Source organism: Penicillium verhagenii, assembly GCF_028828195.1.
Source record: "Penicillium verhagenii strain IBT 33310 chromosome Unknown utg000005l_segment0_segment0, whole genome shotgun sequence".
NCBI classification, from domain to species: Eukaryota; Fungi; Ascomycota; class Eurotiomycetes; order Eurotiales; family Aspergillaceae; genus Penicillium; species Penicillium verhagenii.
This window is the reverse complement of record NW_026643169.1, coordinates 2,307,118-2,329,254: the sequence shown is the minus strand read 5'-3', so window position 1 is coordinate 2,329,254 and position 22,137 is coordinate 2,307,118. Positions and strand designations below refer to the sequence as shown.

The 22,137-nt window shown below is 49.7% G+C and overlaps 8 protein-coding genes across 8 annotated transcripts; 5 read left to right on the top strand and 3 right to left on the bottom strand.

Annotated features, from left to right (window-relative positions):
- Positions 1–821: 821 nt before the first annotated feature.
- Positions 822–2,006, top strand: trr1 (thioredoxin-disulfide reductase TRR1; the record flags this gene model as incomplete). The annotated part of the gene is made up of 3 exons (XM_057163792.1): positions 822–843; positions 951–1,850; positions 1,924–2,006. 3 exons carry the CDS (start codon positions 822–824, stop codon positions 2,004–2,006), a joined length of 1,005 nt encoding a protein of 334 aa, XP_057022473.1.
- Positions 2,007–2,913: 907 nt separating this feature from the next.
- On the bottom strand, positions 2,914–6,045 carry aof2 (putative lysine-specific histone demethylase Aof2; the record flags this gene model as incomplete). Its single annotated transcript, XM_057163791.1, has 1 exon — positions 2,914–6,045. The coding sequence occupies one exon, from the start codon at positions 6,043–6,045 to the stop codon at positions 2,914–2,916; it is 3,132 nt and encodes a 1,043-aa protein (XP_057022472.1).
- Positions 6,046–6,928: 883 nt separating this feature from the next.
- On the bottom strand, positions 6,929–8,332 carry N7466_004393 (TVP38/TMEM64 family protein; the record flags this gene model as incomplete). Its single annotated transcript, XM_057163790.1, has 3 exons — positions 6,929–7,292; positions 7,363–7,782; positions 7,878–8,332. The coding sequence occupies 3 exons, from the start codon at positions 8,330–8,332 to the stop codon at positions 6,929–6,931; spliced, it is 1,239 nt and encodes a 412-aa protein (XP_057022471.1).
- A 1,165-nt stretch (positions 8,333–9,497) lies between these two features.
- Positions 9,498–11,869, top strand: N7466_004392 (CCCH zinc finger and SMR domain protein; the record flags this gene model as incomplete). The annotated part of the gene is made up of 3 exons (XM_057163789.1): positions 9,498–10,429; positions 10,490–11,224; positions 11,308–11,869. 3 exons carry the CDS (start codon positions 9,498–9,500, stop codon positions 11,867–11,869), a joined length of 2,229 nt encoding a protein of 742 aa, XP_057022470.1.
- Positions 11,870–12,683: 814 nt separating this feature from the next.
- N7466_004391 (HpcH/HpaI aldolase/citrate lyase family protein) lies at positions 12,684–13,835 on the bottom strand (the record flags this gene model as incomplete). Its single annotated transcript, XM_057163788.1, has 2 exons — positions 12,684–13,687; positions 13,781–13,835. The coding sequence occupies 2 exons, from the start codon at positions 13,833–13,835 to the stop codon at positions 12,684–12,686; spliced, it is 1,059 nt and encodes a 352-aa protein (XP_057022469.1).
- A 1,629-nt stretch (positions 13,836–15,464) lies between these two features.
- N7466_004390 (A4/G1 family peptidase) lies at positions 15,465–16,295 on the top strand (the record flags this gene model as incomplete). The annotated part of the gene is made up of 1 exon (XM_057163787.1): positions 15,465–16,295. One exon carries the CDS (start codon positions 15,465–15,467, stop codon positions 16,293–16,295), a length of 831 nt encoding a protein of 276 aa, XP_057022468.1.
- Positions 16,296–17,511: 1,216 nt separating this feature from the next.
- On the top strand, positions 17,512–18,293 carry N7466_004389 (DUF846 domain-containing protein; the record flags this gene model as incomplete). Its single annotated transcript, XM_057163786.1, has 4 exons — positions 17,512–17,596; positions 17,652–17,697; positions 17,781–18,067; positions 18,145–18,293. The coding sequence occupies 4 exons, from the start codon at positions 17,512–17,514 to the stop codon at positions 18,291–18,293; spliced, it is 567 nt and encodes a 188-aa protein (XP_057022467.1).
- A 715-nt stretch (positions 18,294–19,008) lies between these two features.
- N7466_004388 (uncharacterized protein) lies at positions 19,009–21,190 on the top strand (the record flags this gene model as incomplete). Its single annotated transcript, XM_057163785.1, has 12 exons — positions 19,009–19,214; positions 19,273–19,341; positions 19,398–19,528; positions 19,596–19,720; positions 19,784–19,882; positions 19,950–20,157; positions 20,215–20,362; positions 20,416–20,495; positions 20,550–20,616; positions 20,667–20,743; positions 20,883–20,954; positions 21,015–21,190. The coding sequence occupies 12 exons, from the start codon at positions 19,009–19,011 to the stop codon at positions 21,188–21,190; spliced, it is 1,458 nt and encodes a 485-aa protein (XP_057022466.1).
- Between the last annotated feature and the right edge of the window lie 947 nt (positions 21,191–22,137).

The window sequence follows — 22,137 nt, the reverse complement described above, 5'->3', positions numbered from 1 at the left end:
AAGTATACCGTATCTATGCGGCCTCGGGCTCGGTAGATCCATATCACGCCATTTGCCATGGGGCGGTCTAGGGCTGGATCGACTGATAAGATTGATATCGCTTAGTTATATGTAGAATCGACATTTGATGATATTGGTGATATCGGATCATGAAAGTGATCTAGAACTTATTATAGTCGTTTCGCATGCCCTCATGGAGTAGCATTGAAGTCGATTTTAATCAAATGCTTAGTGATCGTATGTGGGAATTTCCAAGTATTTGGGCGCAGAGAGGGTCTATAGATTCACTCAAGTACGCCTCAGGGGCCAGGGTCCAGAATTAAGCCATAAATTCCAGGTAATTCTACATTTATAAACCATGTCCTACATGTAAGTTCCAGGTTCTAGCTCAATATGTTTAGTCATTTTTGATTCTTATCGGGCCTTTAATCCCCTTCCAAATTATAGACCTGAATGCTATGTACACGTAAGCGGGCCTCGACCCAGCTCACGTGCAGGTGCTTAGAAAGCGAGGGGCCTCGATGCGGGCAAATGATTAATTTGATTTGTATCGGCGGAAAGACACAGAATTATTGCTCTGATCTCATCATCGGCCCACTCCCCTCGTTTTTCTTCCCGAAAATATAACCTTTCACTCTCCCCGAGAAACAACCTTCAAGCTGTTTTCCTCCACTCTCCGTCGCTTTCCTTCCGCTCTCCGATCCATCGGATTCACCGCTGCCGCCGCCTCAACACTCCACAACCAATCCCCTCCGCCCCCCTCAGTCCTCTCACAGTCTTTCTCGACGCCCGCGCGCGTCAATTCCACATCCACCGCTAGAATGGTGCACTCTAAAGTCGTTAGTAAGTTTGTCCTAGTTCAATTGAACCTCTACATCCAGTCATTTCAAACATACATATGTGTATAAAAATGAAACAAGTCCACTGACCAGGACCCCTCTTCTAAATAGTCATCGGCTCCGGCCCTGGCGCGCACACCGCTGCCGTCTACCTTTCCCGCGCTGAGCTCAAGCCCGTCTTGTACGAGGGTATGCTCGCCAACGGCACCGCCGCCGGCGGCCAGCTCACCACCACCACCGACGTCGAGAACTTCCCCGGTTTCCCCGACGGCGTGGGCGGTGCCGAGCTGATGGACAAGATGCGCGCTCAGTCCGAGCGCTTCGGCACAGAGATCATCACCGAGACCATCTCGCGCCTGGATCTCTCGCAGAAGCCCTTCAAGATGTGGACCGAGTGGTCCGATGGCCCTGACGACGAGCCTGCCCGCACCGCCGACGCCGTTATCATCGCCACCGGTGCTAACGCCCGCCGTCTGAACCTGCCCGGCGAGGAGAAGTTCTGGCAGAACGGTATCAGTGCCTGCGCTGTGTGCGACGGTGCTGTTCCCATCTTCCGCAACAAGCCCCTCTACGTTATCGGTGGCGGTGACTCCGCTGCTGAGGAGGCTATGTTCCTGGCCAAGTACGGCTCGAACGTTACTGTGCTTGTTCGCCGTGACAAGCTTCGTGCTAGTAACATCATGGCTGAGCGTTTGCTTGCCCACCCCAAGTGCACTGTTCGCTTCAACACCGTCGCCACTGAGGTTATTGGTGAGGCTAAGCCTAACGGCTTGATGACCCACCTCCGCGTTAAGGATACCGTTAACGGCAACGAGGAGATCGTTGATGCTAACGGTCTGTTCTACGCTGTTGGTCACGACCCGGCTAGCGCTTTGGTCAAGGGCCAGATTGACTTGGATGATGAGCAATACATCGTTACCAAGCCTGGTACCAGCTACACCAGCCTGGAGGGTGTCTTTGCCTGTGGTGATGTTCAGGACAAGCGATACCGCCAGGCCATTACCAGTGCCGGTAAGTCTTACTCTTATCTCTTAGAGATTCTTTATATACCGCCAGAAGATCAAAGTTGCTAACATACTAATAGGATCTGGTTGCATTGCTGCCCTCGATACCGAGAAGTACCTCTCCGAACTCGGCGACGTTCCCCAGCCCAAGGAGAAGATCTAAATTTCCCCAACCTTCTCTCCTATAACACCCCTACTCCTTCCGAATACCTCATGATCCCGACTTCTTTCAAGTGTATTGTTTAGACTGCGTGTGCAAATCTCTAGACTTGACAAGACCAAGCCTCTTTGTCTGCGTGTGTTGTGTGATCTGAATTTCCCTCGAATTCCCCGTGCATATTTTTTTGTCCCATGATTCACGGACTTTCTTTTCCTTTTCCTTTTTTTTCATGTCCAAATTTCGTCCCCATTATGGCGGTTGGACTGGCTCTTACTTGATGTCATCGGTGGCCGATAGAATAGAATAGACAATGTTCTTCCAAGTACCAGCTATTTTTTCTTAGAACTGTAGTGTCTTTTGCATTTAATCATGTATTTCCCCAAGCTCTGTTCATATGCGGTCCCAAGTTGGGAGAGAGGCAAGGCAAGAATGAGAGATATCTAACATTTGAATAAGAAACACTAGCATATATGCGCGTCTCCGTAAGAGCTTACAACTGATGACTTGAAACCTTCCGAAGGACTCGAAATTGAAGGTTGCGCTGATCTGTCGACTGGCCGATTACAATGGAATTGCGGTAGAACTAAGAGCTCTATGGATCGAAGCTCATAATACAACTACAAGGAAACAAAGACAGTTTTGAGAATTAGATCAGCATTAGATCTCTTGGGCATTACTTCGTTTCTCACAGAAACTGCGATTAATAATACATGGTGCCCGGGCCCAACGGGACTTCATTATGGGGTTTTGTACCCCCTTCCTCACGGGATAATAATATCGGGAGATCCCCCTCTCCCCACAGAGACACAAACAGACACAGACACAGGCACAGGCACAGGCACAGGCGCAGGCACAGGCGCAGAGACAGGCGCAGGCACAGACACAGACACAGCCACAGCCTCCCCACCCCCTACTCCTGCGATGAGGGAGCAACCCACTCATCAAACGGGTTCTCGCCGCACCACGCGGCCTTCACCTCCAGAGACCGGCGGTCCCACTCCGCCGCCTCCACCTTCCACTCACTCCAAGCCCGGTCGTTCCGGGCACGGCTGACCTCGATTGCGTCGAGGTACGGCTTCTTCTCCTCCGGCGAGGCATTACGCCACATCTGACCGAGTGCATGGCGGACCTCGTCACGACCAGCCTTAGCATTGGGCTTGCTAGGGCCGGCGCGACGAGCCTCATCACACTGGTCGCGGCACTTGGACCAGAAGTCTTTCTGGTACAGGAGGAAAGGGTTCAACGCCACCTTGGGTGGGCGAGCCGGAGCCGAACCGATCTCGGCATAGATAGCCGTCCATGTAGCCTGGTCGTAGCTGTCGCGACGAAGGCTGTTGTCAGCCACATGGTTGGAGGGGCCTGGGGCGGCCGAAGTGATCTCGGGCTGGGCAGCGCCATCGGCAGCTGCAGCCGCGTTAACGGTGCTGCTGGTGCTGGTGATGGTGGTGCTGGCGGCAGCTTTGTCGGGGACGAGAGGTGTGGATATCTCGATCGGCCCCACGACAGATGCGATCACTTCTTCGGCTGCTCGGAGACCGGAGAGGTACGCCCCGTGGACGGTTGCAGGGTGGTTGCGGGAGGTGGCTTCACCTGCGAAATGCAGGGAGCCGATTGGTCGGGCCATCAGATCGTAATCTTCGGCGCGGGCCTCCGTTGCCACGTACGAGTAGCTGCCGTGCGTGAATTTGTCAGATGCCCAGCGAGTTATGATGGTCTCGAGTGGGTCTGGTACGCTGGTGTGCTTGAATACATTTCGCAGTTGCGACATGATATCCTCGATTATTTGGGCGTCTGGGGTGGTCTCTGTTTCGTAGGCGGCGTCTCCGGCCATGATCCCGGTGATGACGGGTAATCCGGCGGTCTGCATGCAGTTCCAGAAGATGTAGCCTCTTCCGCGGTTTGTGACGTAGTCCTTGGGATCCATGCTGTTGTGGATAGTTGGCTCACGGAGGAGACCAAACATATCTCGGGTTTCATCCCAAAAGGCTTCCTTAAAAACAAGGACAACTTTGTTCATGAGCCCAAACCCTAATCTTTTGATAGCACCCAACTTCCAGTCGGGGAGAGGGGGGTCAAATTCAATTGTCTCATGCTTGAGAACGCCCAGAGAGCCGGTAAAAACAACATGATCTGCGATGAAATCTTCGCCATCTTCGCAATGAATAACCGATTTATGATTGTCAGAACCAGTCGGATCATAGGAGATGCTTTTGACGATTTTGTTGGTGCGAACATCAAGCTCTGTGGGCAAACTATACAGGCCGTATGGCAATTGTTGATAACCACCGATCACCTGTGAATGCTCTCCCTCAAATTCATTACCAGTGTCCTGATCCCATGCGGAAAGACTGAGGTCATTGATATTAGACGCATTGGAATATTCCAGATTGGCAATGTGCCAGTTCTGAAGTCGCATGTCTCTGGGCGTAAGAGGAAGCATACTTTGATATTGTTTGGCACCTTCATCCATCACAGCGCCGAGAGTCTGTGTCGGTTTCGCCTTCGCAACCCCATCAAGCTCGAGTGTATCATTTTCATCATAGCCGGGATTCAATCTCCAACCCGTGGATAGGCAGAAAGAAGCTGCTGGATCTTCTGTTTCCACATGCTCCACCACCGACTCGTTAATGAGTTCAATATCCACTGTTTTGTGTCCTGGGCCTCGATGACGTCGACTTCGCTTCGTGGGTTCGAGAAGGTGGGTAGTTCCGGCTCGACGAGCTTCTTCGTATTGGCGAACGGTAAGACCATCGTCGCTAGTAGACTCACGGCCAGTGTCAATCATATCGGGATCACCTTCAGCTGTGGTGGTGATAAGCACGTCGTGGCGGTAAGCGCCAGTTCGCTCCAATAAGTTAACGTGAAGCTTTTCATTCATTGAATCCAGAACCTCATTGACAGGAGAGCCATCAACATCGTAGATAGTGGAAGAATCGTGTAGATAATGGTAGTGCAGAGCCAATTGAGCTCGAACGATCGCGTCGAGTGGATTACCGCGGTCAAAGCCAACGATAATCTGTGCACCCATTTCTGCCTTGGGAACGAGTCCCGGAGGTAGGGCTTCGGACTCCATACTGTAAAGGGGGTGTGAATAGACTCTTCCACCAATTCTTCCACGTCCCTCCAGTACCACAACTCGAGGGGCAGTTTCTGAGTCCCGGTAATGATGTAGCAGACTTTCCAGCTGACGTGCACAGCCTAGCCCACCAACGCCGGCGCCCACGACAACAATGACTGCCCCTTCTCTCCGTCTGCCTCTTCTTCCTGGAAGAAGAGGCACGGGAGCTTCAACGCAGCCGAAGTTGATGTAACCATACCGTACCAGCCAATCGTATGCGAAAGAAGCTAGATTCATCCAGCGGTAGTCCTTTGCAACACCAAGGGCCTCTTCCCTGGTGACACTGAGCATGGCGTTCCGGGTCCAGAGGCGGAGAATACCATTGCGGATGTTGAGGTAGAGAGTAACATGAATGTGACAAAGAAGATCCTGTAGAAGCTCTTGTTCTTTTGGATGAAGGGAATAAGGATCCAGACGAGATGCGTAGGCAGCTGCTACACACTGCTGACCATATTCCTCGGGTTTCAAATGAGTAGGAATGGATGAACGTGGCCGGCATTTAGCTCGGTCCACCTTTCCACTGTCGAGGATATTCACACCTGCCACGAAAGATGGGATAGATGTTTGCTCGGGGGTTGTGAAAGGGGAAGTAGAAATTCTTGGGTCGAAAGATGATGTAAGAGACATTGACACTGCTTCAGGGGGAGTGTCACCATTCCCACCCACGGATGGGTTTAACAAAGAGTCGCTGGTGCCATTGATGATGACATTAGAAGCGGGGTTTGGATCGAGGTTAGACATCACAGGCTGGATGTTGTCCAAAATGTGTGGGGTATCGGATGCAGCATTGTCTGAACTGCGAAGCCGCTTCTTGGGCCGGTCTGATTCTTCCATATCCGACGCAAATAGCTGTTCCTCTGGTAGTTCAGCGTCAAGTTTGTTTGTATCAACTGTGTTGATGAACTCGGATTGGCCGATCTGCATTGTTGTAGACATCCCCAAGTTCAACGACGCGTAATTGCAGTTCGGCTGGGAATTATCGTAATTAGTTGACGATTCTGCGAAGTAATTGGATCAAAGTACATACCTGTTCCTCGGAAAGAAGCACAAAAGACAGACGATGTTTCGGTTCGATATCGGTTTCTTGTATGAATGAGGTAGTGGGGTATCGGGTGGAATGAGGTGGAATATCTCAAACTTCAAGTTTCCCCATGTTCAATCATGTTTTATCGAAGCAGTAGAATGGAGAGAGAGTGTAGAGAATCGAAAAACGATAGGAAGCTGATGAATTCTCAGTGGGACTGAAAGCGATGGTGTAAGGTTGGATGAATGGTTGGATTGAAATCTTTGCAAGTAGAAAAGAGTGGATGGGGGTGGCCAAAAGAGAGGGTAACGGGAGTAAATGGATAGACAACATACATTTGAGAAGCCCGGATCTCCCGCAAAGCATAAGCCGATTGAAATCCGGGCCAGTATCAACGAGGCTTCTATTGTTCAAAGATTTCTTCTATACAAGGAGGAGATGGGAAGGGAAGCCCGACCGAAGGTTGATCCCTCGGATCAGCGCGTATTTCTCAGTCCGCTTCCGGCATTCCATTCTACGAGATCAATGGTTCTTGCTACTCGAACGATTCTGCATCTGCTTCATAGGTCGAGGGATTGGATCCTGAGAGGGAACAGGCGACGTTGGTTCTATAGGGCTATACCTGGCTGAATTCTTCACGGCTTAAACGGGTATAGTGCATGCATATAGCTTATCTTTGTATAGCACAATCTACGCAGGGGTATACAAAGAGATCCTAGATCGAGTATGATCATATTCACAGCATCATTCATATTGTGCAGTCTAGAACCCAGCCCGATAACTCTAGGAATCACGTTGGACATGAGAGTGTAGACCGAAAGCCTCGTCTCCATCGCCGGTGTACTCGTCAGAATCATTGTCCGTAAACTCATCATGGTATGATCGCCTATTCGATTTCTTCCACCGGCGTTTGTCTGTCTCACTGTCACTGTCACCCAGGGCCAGGTCAAGATCGACGTTGTCATCGTCGAAATCGTTGAAACCGATCCGTTCCTCCTCGTCCCGGGCGAGTTCATTAGCCGCGGCATTGGCGTCATCATCATCCGCGAATCGGCCATGTGGGCGGTTGGCAGCATGATCAGCTTGCAAGGAGTTTCTAATGTCGTCACGTTCCTTTGCCTCGAGTTCTTTCGCACGAGCCAGGGTTCTATGTAAAGGGGAGACGGTTAGAGTCATTAACAAAGATGGCAGGAATGCCCTGATCTTTCTGGACCAACCTATTGTAGATGTAGTAAGCGGTGCCGCCGCCAATGGTAACTGTAGCGATGATGCTGATGATGTTAACTGCCTTGGCCCCGGCGCTCATTTCTTCGCCCTTTTCGGTCAGAAGGCGCACCCGACTGCCGACAAAGGCCGGGATCAACAATTTGGGCGAGATGATGGCCGTGGCCAGTCCATACATTAAAGGTTGGACGGTCGGAAACGTTGAAATGGCGCCGTTGCAAATGGAATAGGGCAGGGGACACAGGCGGATCATACAGAGCAGCTTTAGCCCGTCATATTTCAGAGTCAAGGCCAGCGCCGCAAACCGTTTATCATGTTCCATCAGACGAGCCACAAATTTCGATAGTACCGTGCGGGATACATAGAACGAGGCGGTAGACCCGAGAATGGTGGCTGTGGCGTAGATCAACCATCTGGAATCATCTTCAAGTCAGCTTTGCCCGCAGTATGATACCGAGATTCGTTATAGATTCTGGGATGTTCAAGTTCGACAGGTTTCACAGCTTACCCTTTCCAAACGCCGAAGATGAATCCCGCCACAGTGCCAAAAGTCGACCAACCCAACAATGGCGGAAACGAGACGAAAAAAACACATAGCCAGAGCACAAAGGCGACGAGCGGAGACTTCTCCCATCTTTCTGCGACCGGGCCAAGCCAGATGAACACCTTGCTGGTCAAAACCAAGAAACCGATGCCCAAAGCCGCAGCGAAGATCGATGCAACATAAAAGCCGATCTTTTGCCAAAATGTCATTCGATTCCAGCGTTCTGTTGCTTGGTGATAGAGGGCCTTGCCTTTATTCATGATTCTGTCGCGGAGGTTGCCTGATTCGGGCCGAGCAGAATCCCGCCTGCCCGCCCGGCTCCAGAGTGGTTGTTCATCGTCGCTAGCGGAAGCCGTGTGTAGTTCGGAAGATGGCGAAAGGGCCAATGCCCGTGCTGTGGACTCATAGTCCGCCGGCATGGTGCTATCAGGATGTGTGGAGATTGGTAGGGGTCGGATCTGGGGCCTGGCAAGCTTCTTGGAGCGATCGGCGGGCTGTGGAGGCGGGAAGGGGTCGAGCGGACTTTTCCAAGGTCTCCGGTATGAATCGCAAAGCCTAGAAGAAAGGAAGGACTCGACAACTGCAGGATTAGACACGCCGTCTAATGCCTGAAAAGCTATCAGGGCACATCAGGGATCGGATTCGGAGAAGGGTTTATGTCTCACAATGTGGCGGATCCAACCGGGGCTGTTCTGCCCGGTGGCTTACATAGCTAAATGTGAGAAGTGGGAACCATTAGAATCGCAAACTACTAGCATATAAAAGGGGCGGTTTGTTGACGTTTGTTGACGTTTATGTACTTTGATCGCATCGTTTTTTTGAAGGGGAAGTATGGGCATCGTATCGTATCGTCGCAAGTATAGTGGTTTGAAAAAACGTTCCTGGTTTTCGTGTTCAGACAAAACGAATACGTGCGTACATACAGTGTTCACGTGGGGCCATGTTTATTATGTGGTTATCTTGATCTAGGAATTAAATCAAGACCAGTTGACAGTAGTAACAAATATACTTGGATAAAGTGAATCGAAAGCAATTGAACATCCAACCAAATGTACAATACATCCGACGAAAAGAAGGTCGTTTTAGGGCTTACAACTTGGACTTCAATGGGTGGAGACTGCGAGCTGAAAGATGAAACCCAAGAACCAATCCAATCTAATAATCTACAATCCCGAGATTTGTTGATCTTCTTCCCTTTTCCCCCCTCTTTTTTTGCTTTATAAATAATTTCCCCATATATTTGTTTTGCTGAAGAAGCTTGGGGGTTCATGTTCAACATTGATATTAGGGCCGATGCGATGTAATCGCATCTTTCCACTTGTCCCTTCCCCCTTCTCTCAATCCTTTGTTTGTTCCCCCCAAACCTCCTTTGTCCTTCTGTCAATCTTCCAGATCCAAAAGGAAGAAAAGAAAACCATATATTGATCTCGGTGACAAATCCCTCAAAATTCACCTATCAAAGAAACCTATCGCCTAAAACCACATCCGCGTCCTCATATATTGCCCTTTTGGGGCTTTGTCCTCTTATCCTTCCCCGCCTCCAAGCTTACTCCCCCTTTCACCACACGCGTACATCCAAACAACATGGTTTCAGAGGAGCTATTAGAGAACTGCTTGGATCTCCTGCAGGACCAGGCCCTCGATGAAGAAGAGCAGGTTGAAAAAGTGGAGGATTATTTGCGCGCCAACACCTCACTCACCGGTTCATCGCTGGAGAATGCGGTGCTGGACATATTATGGCGGCATCGCAATCGCACCCTTCCAGATTCGTCTCCCCCGCCCCCTCGCCATACCGTGATTCGCCGATCATCACCAGCACCATGGCAGATGCGATCATCAACTCCTCTCTCCCCGTCAAATAATACCCTTGGGACCAGTCCTGGGAGTACCTCGTGGGTGCAGGGCTCCCGCGGGGCATTCGCCCGCCCTCCGCTTTCCTCCACCGTGTCTCCGTTTACCTCCCCGCGACCATCTCCTCGACTCGCCTTGGCGCAACCGATCCCGCACTCCCCAAATTTAAATGCCTATGAGTTCTCAGATCAAAGCCAACTTTCCGACTTCTATGGCGATTTCGGTAGTGATACCAACGTTGACTGGTTGGTAGGAGACGATGCAAATAGCGTCACTTCGTCTTCTGGTGGCTTCAGTTTCCAGGCATCGCTAAGTGCAACCGCGGCTGAGTTTGTGCCAGATATGAGTCCACATGATATATTGCGCACAGTTCTAGGCGATAAGCGATCAAACGACGAGATCGAGGCCGCCCTGGAAGCAAATAGCTATGACCTCGGCGCAACCATCGCCGCGCTTTCGCAAGATACAGTAGCAGATGTATTTGCAAAGCAACATGATGATGGCCGTGTGCTGGTGGGCAAGTCGATGGTAATGGAAAAAAGTCGTCCTATCACTCCGTCTGGGCTTGAGCGAAGCCCCGTCGTGTGCAAATATTGGCTGTCTACGGGGCAATGTCTCCGTGCAGACTGCCGTTTCAGTCATGACTTAACCAGCCATCTATGCAAGTAAGTCTTTCTGCTTGAGAATCAGATACTTTGGAAAAACATTTGCTAATTGAACATTAGATACTGGGTTATGGGTAACTGCTTGGCTGGTGACGGATGTCCGTTTTCGCATGATCCCTCGGCACTTGTTTCCACCCTGAGTGTCTCAGGCAGCAGTCGACCAACTTCGCCACCTGCCGGATCACCTTTCCAAGTAGACAGTGGATCTGATGCGTTCCCACCCTTACAGGCATCGAGTTCAGAAGAGCAATGGGCTTATCAGTATGGTGGTCGATACCCCGCCTCTCATATTTCCGGCTATCAGGGAAACAAGAATATCCCACCCGGTCTTCACCCAGGCATGGGAAGAAGAAACGGCAGCATGACACATTTGGGAAGACCAAATTCCCGCCCAAGTAGCCGGCACCAAAACCGAGAGCTGAATCCCACTGCCCTGTCGGTAGACGACCCAGATGCATTCCCGACCCTTGCAGCGGTCAATGCAAAGAACGCAGGAAAGAAACATCATGGCAAGCGAGGTGCCCACAACCGCGAAACAAATTTGGGAAAAGAAAACATCCCATCCTCATTGGCAGACGTCGTTCGCATGTCTCCATCACCTTCCCCTGGCAAGGGTAAGACCTCCAAGAGCAATAAAGATATAAAGAGCCGTGAAAACAGCGCAGCAGCCCAATCTATTCCAGCGCCGCAGAATATCCCTTGGCTCGAGACTGGTGCACGAGCAAATCAACAATACATTCAATATCGCACAGAAGCAATTCGCCATGGAACCGTACGCAACAAGTTCCTACAAAGGTATGAACCTAGCACTATACTCTCTGAGCTCAAGACTTGGAAGACTGAAGGATAACTGACTTTTTTTTTTTTTTTTTGAACAGTGCCGCTCAAGCGTGGAATCGCAATGATGCCCGAGCTGCCAAAGCTTTATCTTTACGCGGCCAATCAGAAAACGACGCCATGCGCCGCTGCCACAGAGAAGCTGCACGCCAGCTATATGAGGCACGCAATCAACACCTAAACCAGGCGGGCCTGGACGAGACCTCCGAGGAACTCTACGTTGATCTACACGGCCTCCACCCAGAAGAAGCAATCGAATACCTTGAAAAGATCCTCTTGAAACATGCACGCGAGGGTCTCCGGGTCGTCTACGCAATCACCGGCACCGGCCATCACTCCAAGAACGGCAAAGATAAGATCGGCAAAGCCGTCAAGGCCTGGCTCAATGAATGGAGGTACCTGTTCCGAGAGTTCAGTGTGCCTGGCGAGCGGGGTGGTTATGTTGGCGGCATTCTTGGCATTGATCCAACGAGCTATGACAAGTCAATTGTCAGAACCTTGGCGGAGGACGAGGCGGCCGGGGAGGATGCTGGACAGCCTAATCTCGTCATGGGAAAGATTCAACTTCTGAAACGGGAGAATATAGAAACGACATCCCAATAAATGAATCAAAGCGTGTCAACTTAACATTTCGCACAATACCCTTTGCTTCAACAATCCTATTCAAGCTTCTCCTATATGACTCCTCTTTTACCAATATTCTTGTAGATCCAGATGTAATCGATCCACTCGATCGTGCTGGAGTATAGATGTGCACTATTAAGGGACTGTAAATCAGAAAACTCACTCCGTATCTTCTGTAGGTACGAAAAAAAAGCAAGGAATTAATAAATTTGTATTGATTTGAATGGAATTTGTATTGATTTGAATGGTGCATTACATAGTGCAGTTGGCAGAGGCCCAGAGAATCGACTGGCTAAGCCAAATGCATCTCCCGCATAGTACCTATTGGTACCAATCAATCTACCTATACTGAGTATGAAGCTGCCATACTTAGACAATTTTATGATAAGGAATGAGTGGAAAAGCAATTGTAGCTCCGAATTGATTAATCACACCGACTATACCTTCTATAACTATAGGTCCAAGTCTTGGTTATCTCGTGTAACCCTTTGAACCTCGAAATGTCCATATGCATACCCGGACCATATGATGTATCTCAAGATTTCTCAAACATCCTTGACTTGCCTTTCTCTGCCAATGTTTGCCCCTCCCCACCTCCCTTCACTGCTCGGATACCTAGGTCCGGAGGCAGTACCTACTGATAGATAGTACCAGGCAGTCAGTGAGAAAGAAAATGCGATTCCTGGCAACTTGAGGTCATTGGGACTTTCCCAGCAGCAACTTTAGAAACTGTATGTACTATACTACCAGTAGTAAATACCAAAAAAAACCCTACTATACAATTGAAAATCCCTTATTCAGGCTCCTGATGCTGCCACTGCTTCCGCAGCGCCTCAACATTAACCCCACAAGCGCCCGCCTTCTTAACAATAGCCTTCGCCTTCTGCGCAACCGGCACATCAATCATCTTCCCATCCAGCGTCCAAGCACCCCGCCCAGCCGCCGCCGCCTTCTCATCCGCAATGACCACCCGCACAGCCCACTTCGTCTCCTCCTCATCCGGTCCAAAGATAGCATTCGCCGTCTTCACCTGCGTCGGATGAATACACTGCTTTCCATTAAACCCAAGCCTCCTTCCATCACGGCACTCCTCTTCCAGAGTAGCGGGCGGCGAACCGTCCGCCTTATCAGATTTATAGGCTGTGCAGACCAGATCAATTGTCGATGGGAGCTCAGCGGCCCGGGCCGCCGTTACGATTGCAGAGCGCGCGAAGAGAAATTCCGTTAGAGAAGGCGTGCGTGTAATACTTAGGTCTAGGGCAAAATCTTCCGCGGCGAAGATCAGACCTTGGAGAAGGGGGGTGGAGGAGCAGATCTGGGAAAGGTTCGTGATGGACTTGGCGGATTCAATTAGTGCGATGAGGGAGATCGGGGCCCGGTTCTCGGGGGAGATGTGCTTCTGCTGAGACAGGGTGTGGCTGATTACGTCCGTCACAAAGGTGAGGTCTGAGGCGGAGTTGACCTTGGGAATGACGATGGTAGTCAAGTTCGGCGATTGCAGCTGGTACGGGATTTCGTTAGCGTTGGAAGGAAATGCAATTGGTGGTTGCTGGACTGGTTCGCCCTTGGTACTCACCACTTCTGTCAGGTCACCCAGTGCCAGTCCGCTGTCTACGGAGTTGATGCGCACGGCGCGTTCCCGGATGTTGCTTGGTGTGGGCTGGTCGATTGCTCTCCGCACGAGGGAGCGGGCCTCTGCTTTCATGTGCGGGGTTACGCTGTCTTCGAGATCGTAGGTGAGGCAGTCTGCTGCTAATGAGCGGGACTTGTCGAGGAAGCGTTGCGAAGAGCCCGGGACTGGGGTTTGGGTTGGTGGTTAGCTCTTTGCGGTGCTTGAAGCTTTGGCGTTGAAATGCGGGGAAGACGCGATGCGTGGTTTCCTTTTCTTACCGTAGAGGAGGGAGCGGCGGAGGGTATTGCGGGCTGCCATTGCGGGCGACGACATGGTTTTGACGGCCTTCGGAGGTTGGATTGTGATTTCTTTTAATCAGGGTTGTGACGTTGGTGTTGGATGTCTGCGCGTCGCGGAGATTCCCTACAGAGCCGAGAGCTCGGGTAGCGCTCGGAATAGCCTATATGCCATGGACCCACAGTGGGCATTGTCAAGATTCAAGACTCAAGGCCAAGATAATTACACTTTCGGATGTGAAGAATTTTTGTGAAGATAACTCAAATTCAATCTCAACTTAGACAGTGCAGACATTGTGTCTCATAAATACTATCAACTTGTCATCCATTCACCTTGTGGCATCTTTATCGCAGGGGAGCGATGAAGGGTGAGTCGGCGACAGCCAAACATTATGGCCAGACAAAATCTAGACTGAACCCCCCAGAAACACTCGAGAGGAGAGATGCTTTGTTCGAAGTAGAATCTGCTGATCTCAGCACAGGTCACAAGCTCTTCTATTATGTTGGATCTGCATCCTACCCTTCTGAAATCACCAGATTGCTTATCCACGCCAAGATCAGTACCACCAACTCTGAATAAGTCAAGTTTGCAGCCTGGCATCCATATAAGCCCACTTGATAACGTCTTGATTCTGCGCATGTCAAGTGTCATCCTTTACCCACATATCGCCATCTGGCAAGGTTGCAACGAGCACCCTGAATTCGAACTCGTTTCCTCAGTAAAAGAAGGAAAAGCCGGAGGCCCGTATGGCGAATTCCTGCAGAATTAACTGACACCCAATAGCAACGAAAAAGGGTCACTCCTGTGGCGCTGGTGGCTGACTTAGGGCCCGATTGACTCATATGGGGCCCCGAAATCGTCAAAATCACCGTTGCTTGCTTCAACTTTCGACATCGGTTGGACGTTCTGAGCTTACAATGCAAGCACTTGCATTGACACTTGGAAAGCTGCAGAATGTCAATATTGCACCTATAAGCTGCGGAGCTCCGACCCCTCTCAAGCAGGTGCTCTTTTGGCAGGTTCCCCGCTGTGCCTGGAAATTGATAGGGCTGGCATGATATGGCGTCATTTCGCGAAATGTCTCTAGCTGACCACTTTTAACACCATTTGCTTCAACTAGACTCGCTATGGGCTAGATGCTGCCGTATTACTATCACAGGACGGTCTGTTGGAGTGTGAATATTTTATTTTGAAGCCTTGTCACTGATTTGCTTTAAAGATATTGGAATAGGTCATTCCAGTGACATTATCTCAATCTTGAAAGATGGAAAATTGAGAGAAGCTAAGCCCTTTTCTTCATTAAGCATCTGCAAAAGCGCCGTATTGCGCGATCAATCTTCATGCCTCCATCGGTCTCCGACGGCGCAGGACATTACCTGTTCTGGCGTGATTTTTTGATCATGGACAACCTATGGCGTTGATATCTCGATATTGATGTTGCATCGACATCCGAACGCGAGCTATAGAGCCAGACAGACGACGAACTCCTTCAGAATTGAAGTTGGGCGCATCCTATACCCAGCAAGCTTGAAGATGGCTATATAAAGCCCATTGTCTCCTCATAGAATTGAACTTCATCACAGCTCAAGAAAGTCCAATTCCTTCCAAACCAGCTCTACATTCCAACCAAGGCTTTGCCCCAAGTTTCCAAATCAAACCTTCAAGATGAAGTTCTCCACTGCAATCCTTAGCAGCACCTTGCTTGCCACTGCCGCCTTTGCTGCGCCCTTGACCTCCAAGCGTCAGGCCCGCAACGAGGCTCGCCGTCTTGCTCGCGCCGAAGGTCGCTCCGTCCAGCGCCATGGCAACCCTCCCTTCAAGGCGGGTACCAAGGAAGCCATCAACTTCAACGAGACCACTTCCGAGGTGGAGTACAGCTCCAACTGGGCTGGTGCTGTCCTCGTTGGCTCCGGCTACACCGCTGTCACTGGCCAGTTCACCGTGCCAACCCCCAAGGTGCCTACCGGCAGCAGCTCCAGCGGAGACTATGCGGCCTCTGCCTGGGTCGGTATCGACGGTGACACTTGGAGCGATGCCATCCTTCAGACTGGTGTTGACTTCACCATTGAGAACGGCAAGGCTAGCTACGACGCCTGGTACGAGTGGTACCCCGATTACGCCTACGACTTCAGCGGCATCTCGATCGCCGCCGGAGATGTCATCAAGGTGACTGTGGATGCCACCTCCAAGGCCTCCGGCACCGCCACCATTGAGAATGTCACCACTGGTAAGACCGTGTCTCACACCTTCTCCAGCGGTGTCGAGGGTGACCTGGGCGAGGTTAATGCCGAGTGGATTGTCGAGGACTTCGAGGAGGGCGACTCCCTCGTTGACTTTGCCAACTTTGGCACCGTCACTTTCAGTGATGCTGAGGCCACTGATAACGGCTCCACTGTTGGACCTTCTGGTGCCACTATCTTGGACATTGAGCAGAACGACGTTGTTCTTACTTCTGTCTCTGTTACCTCGTCCAGTGTCACCGTCACCTATGTCTAGGTAATGGATCAACACGGTGATTCAAGGATCGCCAAAGCTGATATGAGGGATGATTTGAGAAGTGATATGTGCCAGTGGGGAGAGGACAGAGGACACAGAGGATTGAATTGTCATGAACTGCCAGAATTTTCTACTTACTGTGAATCTTAAGAACCGCTTGAGGTTTCTACTACTATTTGGCTCGGAATGACGCATTGGGACATTGCCAAATATTCTTTAGGTATAGATACAGTACACTGACGAAATGACAATTTGCTTATGGATCGATCCTCGTGCATTTAAGATAATTGGTTCCAGATGTAGTGAGAGCTCTTCCAAAAATTTTACTTTTGAAGGTCTCAACATTTAAATGGTGGAAAGTTATTATGGGAGTCTTTTTCTATATCCCATCCCAGCTGGATAAAATTGCACTTTGACATCGATTAAAACAGTACTACTTAAATGTGGGAATTCAAGGGCATTAAATAAATCTCACTCAAATTGTACCTAGTATGATGACATTGCGGCCGAGGGTCATATTGTCGAGCGAAATTACCTACAACTGGTAGGTAATGGTTTCAAATTTTGATTGTATCGGTTTATAAACTTGGAAGAGGAAAATGAGGAGTTCTGGATATTATACAGTAACTAATACCCTTTTCATCGCCTGCATACAGTGGCTTCTCATACATAAAGTTTCCATCCCTCCATTTTCACCGTCTTTATTTCTGCCGCACCAAGACCTAGTATTCTGCCGTTACAAAATCTAATTATTCCATTCTATCTATCATGGCGAGCAGGCGGTATATTATACTGAGTTTGGTTGAAATAGAAGTCTTGAAATGGTATTCTATCAATGATATGATGAATGGTTTTATTTGTACGCGCTAGAACGCTGCTATATAGAGTAGACGGTAGCTACTCGTGTAGGCGGTAGCTACTAGTGCAGGCGGTAGCTACTAGTGTACATTGACGGTGATAAAATGGCGGAAAACCGAGAGGTGGAAACATATGAGAAGCCACTGTAGATAGCTGCATATACAATTATTGAAAGTGACCAATCAGCGTTGAGGCGGTGATATTTTGCCAGCGTGGACCGCCTGCCCCGTACTGTGTTGTGAACACATCAGGGATCTGAGCCATTAGCTTTCATTGCAACTGCAACTGCGACAGCAGCGATTTCTAAAACTACCTTATCGCTGAAGCATCAGAACCCTAAGGTTCTTGGTCGCTCGTCATGGATCAAGGAAATCAAGGAGAGCTGAACTGGCGTTTAAGCTCCCACCCGATCACGCTACTTGTCTTCCTGGGTATCCGCATTGGTTAGTACTGGCTTCCTTGACTCCTCATTGAACACTTGACTAATCATTTGCGCAGGTGCCTTGATGATGTACCTCTTTGGTCTTCTTTTCATTGAGAACTTGTATGTCCTCGGCTTCTGACGAGCCGGTCCCAACAGCCCTGGAATCGGCAATTATGAACCTCGAACTAACATGTTGATTACAGCGTCCTCGTCTTTATCCTGACTCTCCTCCTTCTTTCGGCCGACTTTTACTACCTCAAAAATATTGCTGGGCGTCGACTGGTGGGCCTCCGGTGGTGGAACGAAGTCAACACAGCCTCCGGTGACTCGCACTGGGTCTTCGAATCATCCGACCCTAACGTTCGCACAATTACAGCCACCGACAAGCGGTTCTTCTGGCTGAGTCTATATGCGACACCGGCTCTATGGGTAGGACTAGCTATTCTGGCCATTGTGAGACTAGTCGGTGTGATCTGGCTGAGCCTAGTTGGTAAGATGACCCCCCTCAACGTATCATGATCCGCGAAGATCTCTTCAGAGCCTTCCAAACTAACTCGATTGACCCAGGCATTGCTCTTATTCTGACAATCACAAATACCGTGGCTTTCTCGCGATGTGACAAGTTCAGCCAAGCTTCCACTTTCGCGAATAGTGCACTCGGAGGTGGAATTGTGAACAATCTTGCCGGTGGCCTGCTGGGCAGGTTCTTCCGATGATTTGATCCGAAGGATATAGTATATGCATGATAGTGTTCTGCTGCTAGAAAACCATAGTGATGATCCTACTATTGATTCTCTACTTTGTGCATGTCTAGTGTTTTGATACAGCTATCAATCAATTTGGATGTGTTACGCTAAAGCTATCGAATCAGATGCGCTAATATCTGGCTTGTTATGAATGGTCAAACAAATCAGTAGATTGCCGTAAAACTTCTAATGTTGACGAAAGTGTGAGCGTGAAAGTAACGAAAAAGGCTCGCCTTCCTAATTTGTCGTCGTTGTTTACCTCTCACTCTCCTCTCCCTCTTCCTCTCCCTCTTTCTTTCCCTCCCCACCCCTCTATTTCCCACCTTGCTCGCAATCAAGTTTGTTTACGACTGTGAGTTTCTTCCAACCCTCTTCCGATGACCGCGATATTTTCCAACTTGGTGGTATCATTTGGTAGAAGTTTAACGAAGTGACGAATTTTGATTTTGCGTCACCTTGCTCGAGGCCGCTTGATGCCACTAATATCATGTTTTGTCGACCTCCATGCCAACATTGCTTGGCCAGTGTCGTGCAAATACATCGAGCTTTACCCATCCTCCATGAACATATTCCCTCTCACGTTACGTTTGACGGGTTTCTTTATAGAGAGACGCATGGACCTCCTGGAATAGTCTCTCAAGTGACGTACTAATATTTGATGCAAGGGCATAGGGCGATCTACAATATGGCAGGTACTTGGGAAGAAGAGCGGGCGGAGGATACTGACAAGGAAGGACTGCAGGAAGGACTGCAGGAAGGACTGCAGGAAGGACTACAAGGAGGCGAATTTGTTGAAAACGACGAAACTCGCTGGGGAACGAATGATCAAGATGGCGAATACGGCCAGCAAGGAAACACCTCGAACGCATGCTTCAACTGTGGTGAAGAAGGGTAAGTATCTCTGCTTTATGAATTCCCGGAGAAGAGTCTTACATGACTTCCATGACAGGCACACAAAGGCCGAATGCACCGAGCCCCGAAAGTTCACCGGTGCTTGCTTCAACTGCGGAGAGGAGGGGTATGTCATCACCCAGCATGTTGATCTACCATTACGACATTGTTAACTCTAAGCAGGCACTCCAAGTCTGAGTGCACCAATCCCCGTGTGTTCAAAGGCGAGTGCCGCCTCTGCAACAAGGAGGGCCACCCCGCTGCAGAATGTCCTGAGCGACCTGTCGATATTTGCCGCAACTGCTTAGGCGAAGGTAAGCAAGAAAGATAACATATTTTTGTCTGCACGGAACTTATAAACTCATCAACTTCACATGATAGGTCACGTCGCCAAAGACTGCAAGAAGCCTCGCTTCTTTGATTTGAACAACGTGGCGGATAGAACTCCCGGTGAAGCATGGGACATGATGAAAGCAGCAGGAACAGACTTGACCGAGTTCCGTTCGGTAGGAAGACCTTGAATATGGTGCATATGGTACAAGAACCCTATTGCTAACAAGTTACCCAAGGCCCTCAAGGTCTACTCCAAAGCCGTGCCCAAGGCTACATACGCAGATATTGAAAAGAAGATGCGCGAAGACAATTTCCCTCTTTACATCATTGGAGTTGTGAGCTTATAACCACATAGAGAATGGCTTGGCTGATAAATCTACTGACCACCAACTTCAAATTCAGAAAAAAGAGATTGAGAATGTCCACGTTCTGATCGACCTGCAGGGCAACCTTGACAAGGAATACACCGTCTCTTTCTTCCGCGGCCCCAAGCCTCCGCGGCTCTCTTTGAAAGATCGATGGCCTGATACACCCGAGGATAATCTTGAGCGTTTAGAAAATGCGGGAGAAACTTATGATCGCATGATCGTGCGGTGCCGCAGATGCAACGGTATTTCCTCCTCTCCTTTATCACTCCAGAGTCGCGAGATGGCTAATAAAACAATAGAGCTTGGCCACACTGCCAAGACTTGCAAGGAAGAGCGCGTTGATGGACAGCGTGCTGAGATCAAATGCTCCAACTGTGATGGTCTCGGCCATCGTGTGCGTGACTGCCCAGAGCCACGTCGCGTCAAGGGTGGATGTCGCAACTGCGGGTAGGGCTTTATACCGAATGAAACGTCAATATATAATGCTAATCCAGTTATAGCTCCGACGAGCACCATGCAAAGGACTGCCCGGAGCCCCGTGCTGCCCCCCCGGACACTGAATGCCGCCGATGCAACGAGCGTAAGACAAGATACTTTCGACCTCACAGTGAACAGCATGTTAACATACAATTAGTTGGCCACTTCGCTAAGGACTGCCCCAAGTATGCTGATGCAGGTCCTCGCACTTGCCGCAACTGCGGGTAGGTTTCTCATCTTGCTCCCAAAGTCGTGTGTCAGCTAACAGATACAGCTCCGAGGATCACATCGCTCGTGATTGTGATCAACCTCGTGATCCAAAGACTATGACATGTCGTAACTGTGACGAGAGTAAGTTCCCCTAGCCAGCTCTTTCCCCTTCTCTCTCCGCTTACACACACACACACACACACACAGCCATGCATTGAATACACCGATACGAAGAATCCATCATCTTCCCAACCTGTGAAGTACTAACAACTGGAAATAGAGGGTCATGCCGCCCGAGACTGTCCCTTGCCCAAGGACTGGTCCAAGGTTACTTGCAACCGCTGTGGAGAAAGTAAGTTGACCATTCAAATGTTTGAACACCACAATTATCATTGCTAAAAATGAATATCAGATGGCCACACCGTCAAGCGCTGCCCCCAACCTGAACCTGAAGAGTCCGGCGGTGGTTACTTCGGTGGTGGTGGCTTTGACGATAGCCGTGGTAGCTTCGGCTCCCACGAAGATGAGGCCCCTGCGGCTGCGGGTGGCTTTATGGACGAGCCAGATCTGAACGACCAGGCATGGTAGGTCTGGGAAGGTGAGACGTCAGTGTTTCGGTGCAGAGGAGAGCTTCTTGACCATGGAGGAGAATTGAACCCGAGCAGAACCCGAGCAGAACCTGAGCAACGGATACTCAGCTTCTTCCTTTCGGTTATGGATGATATCAGGCCAGACACGATTATGACTTGTTTTCGAACTTCCAAGAACGATGGGTTGGAAATTCCAGGCTCATTGAAGCACGAGGTTTTCTTGAATGGATCGTTGATTCCTCGTGGTTGAGAATGGACCCTGCCGACACATTGATCATTGATTGCGATGTATGTCTTGAAGTTATAGATTTTAGCGGAGGCCATATTTATGGGATTTTTTTGCTTGGGTTTTTCCTGAGGCAGTCACTGGCCGTTTCCTTTGATTTGAGAGGATCATTTCTCTATTATGTTTACAGACCACATATTAGTGGGTGTACAAGGCCCCAAAAGAGATCCAATGAGGGAAGAAAGAAGGCGAAAAAAAAAAATATTAATAATGTGTATTGTTTAAAAAATCTGTTCCTTCGGTTTTTCTCGTTTTTCTCTCAAACAGAAGACTTGTTTGACTGGCCCCTAGGTGAGTACTCACCTTAAGGGACCGATCAATTCTATCAAGTGATAGCACCATTTTCCTGAAGGGATCCAAGATCTAGACGCAGAACGCGCCCATGTATCCTGGATTGAGGTTGCATTTGAGCGTTCCTATCAAGTTTTAGTATGAATGATGACGGCATCACCCGAACCACCAAACCGGGAATTCACAAGTCGGAGCAGCAGAGCACACCGAACTTGACCACTTTTCCGACCCGATATCCTTCCCTGACCCTTGTCGGCATTGCCGATCAACCACGCGGGATATCAGAGTTTCCAATACGGGTGTCCTAGGAACCCTGTTCAGATATGGAGTATGATATGTAGTGGGTTTTTTCAGTGATCAAGAATGGG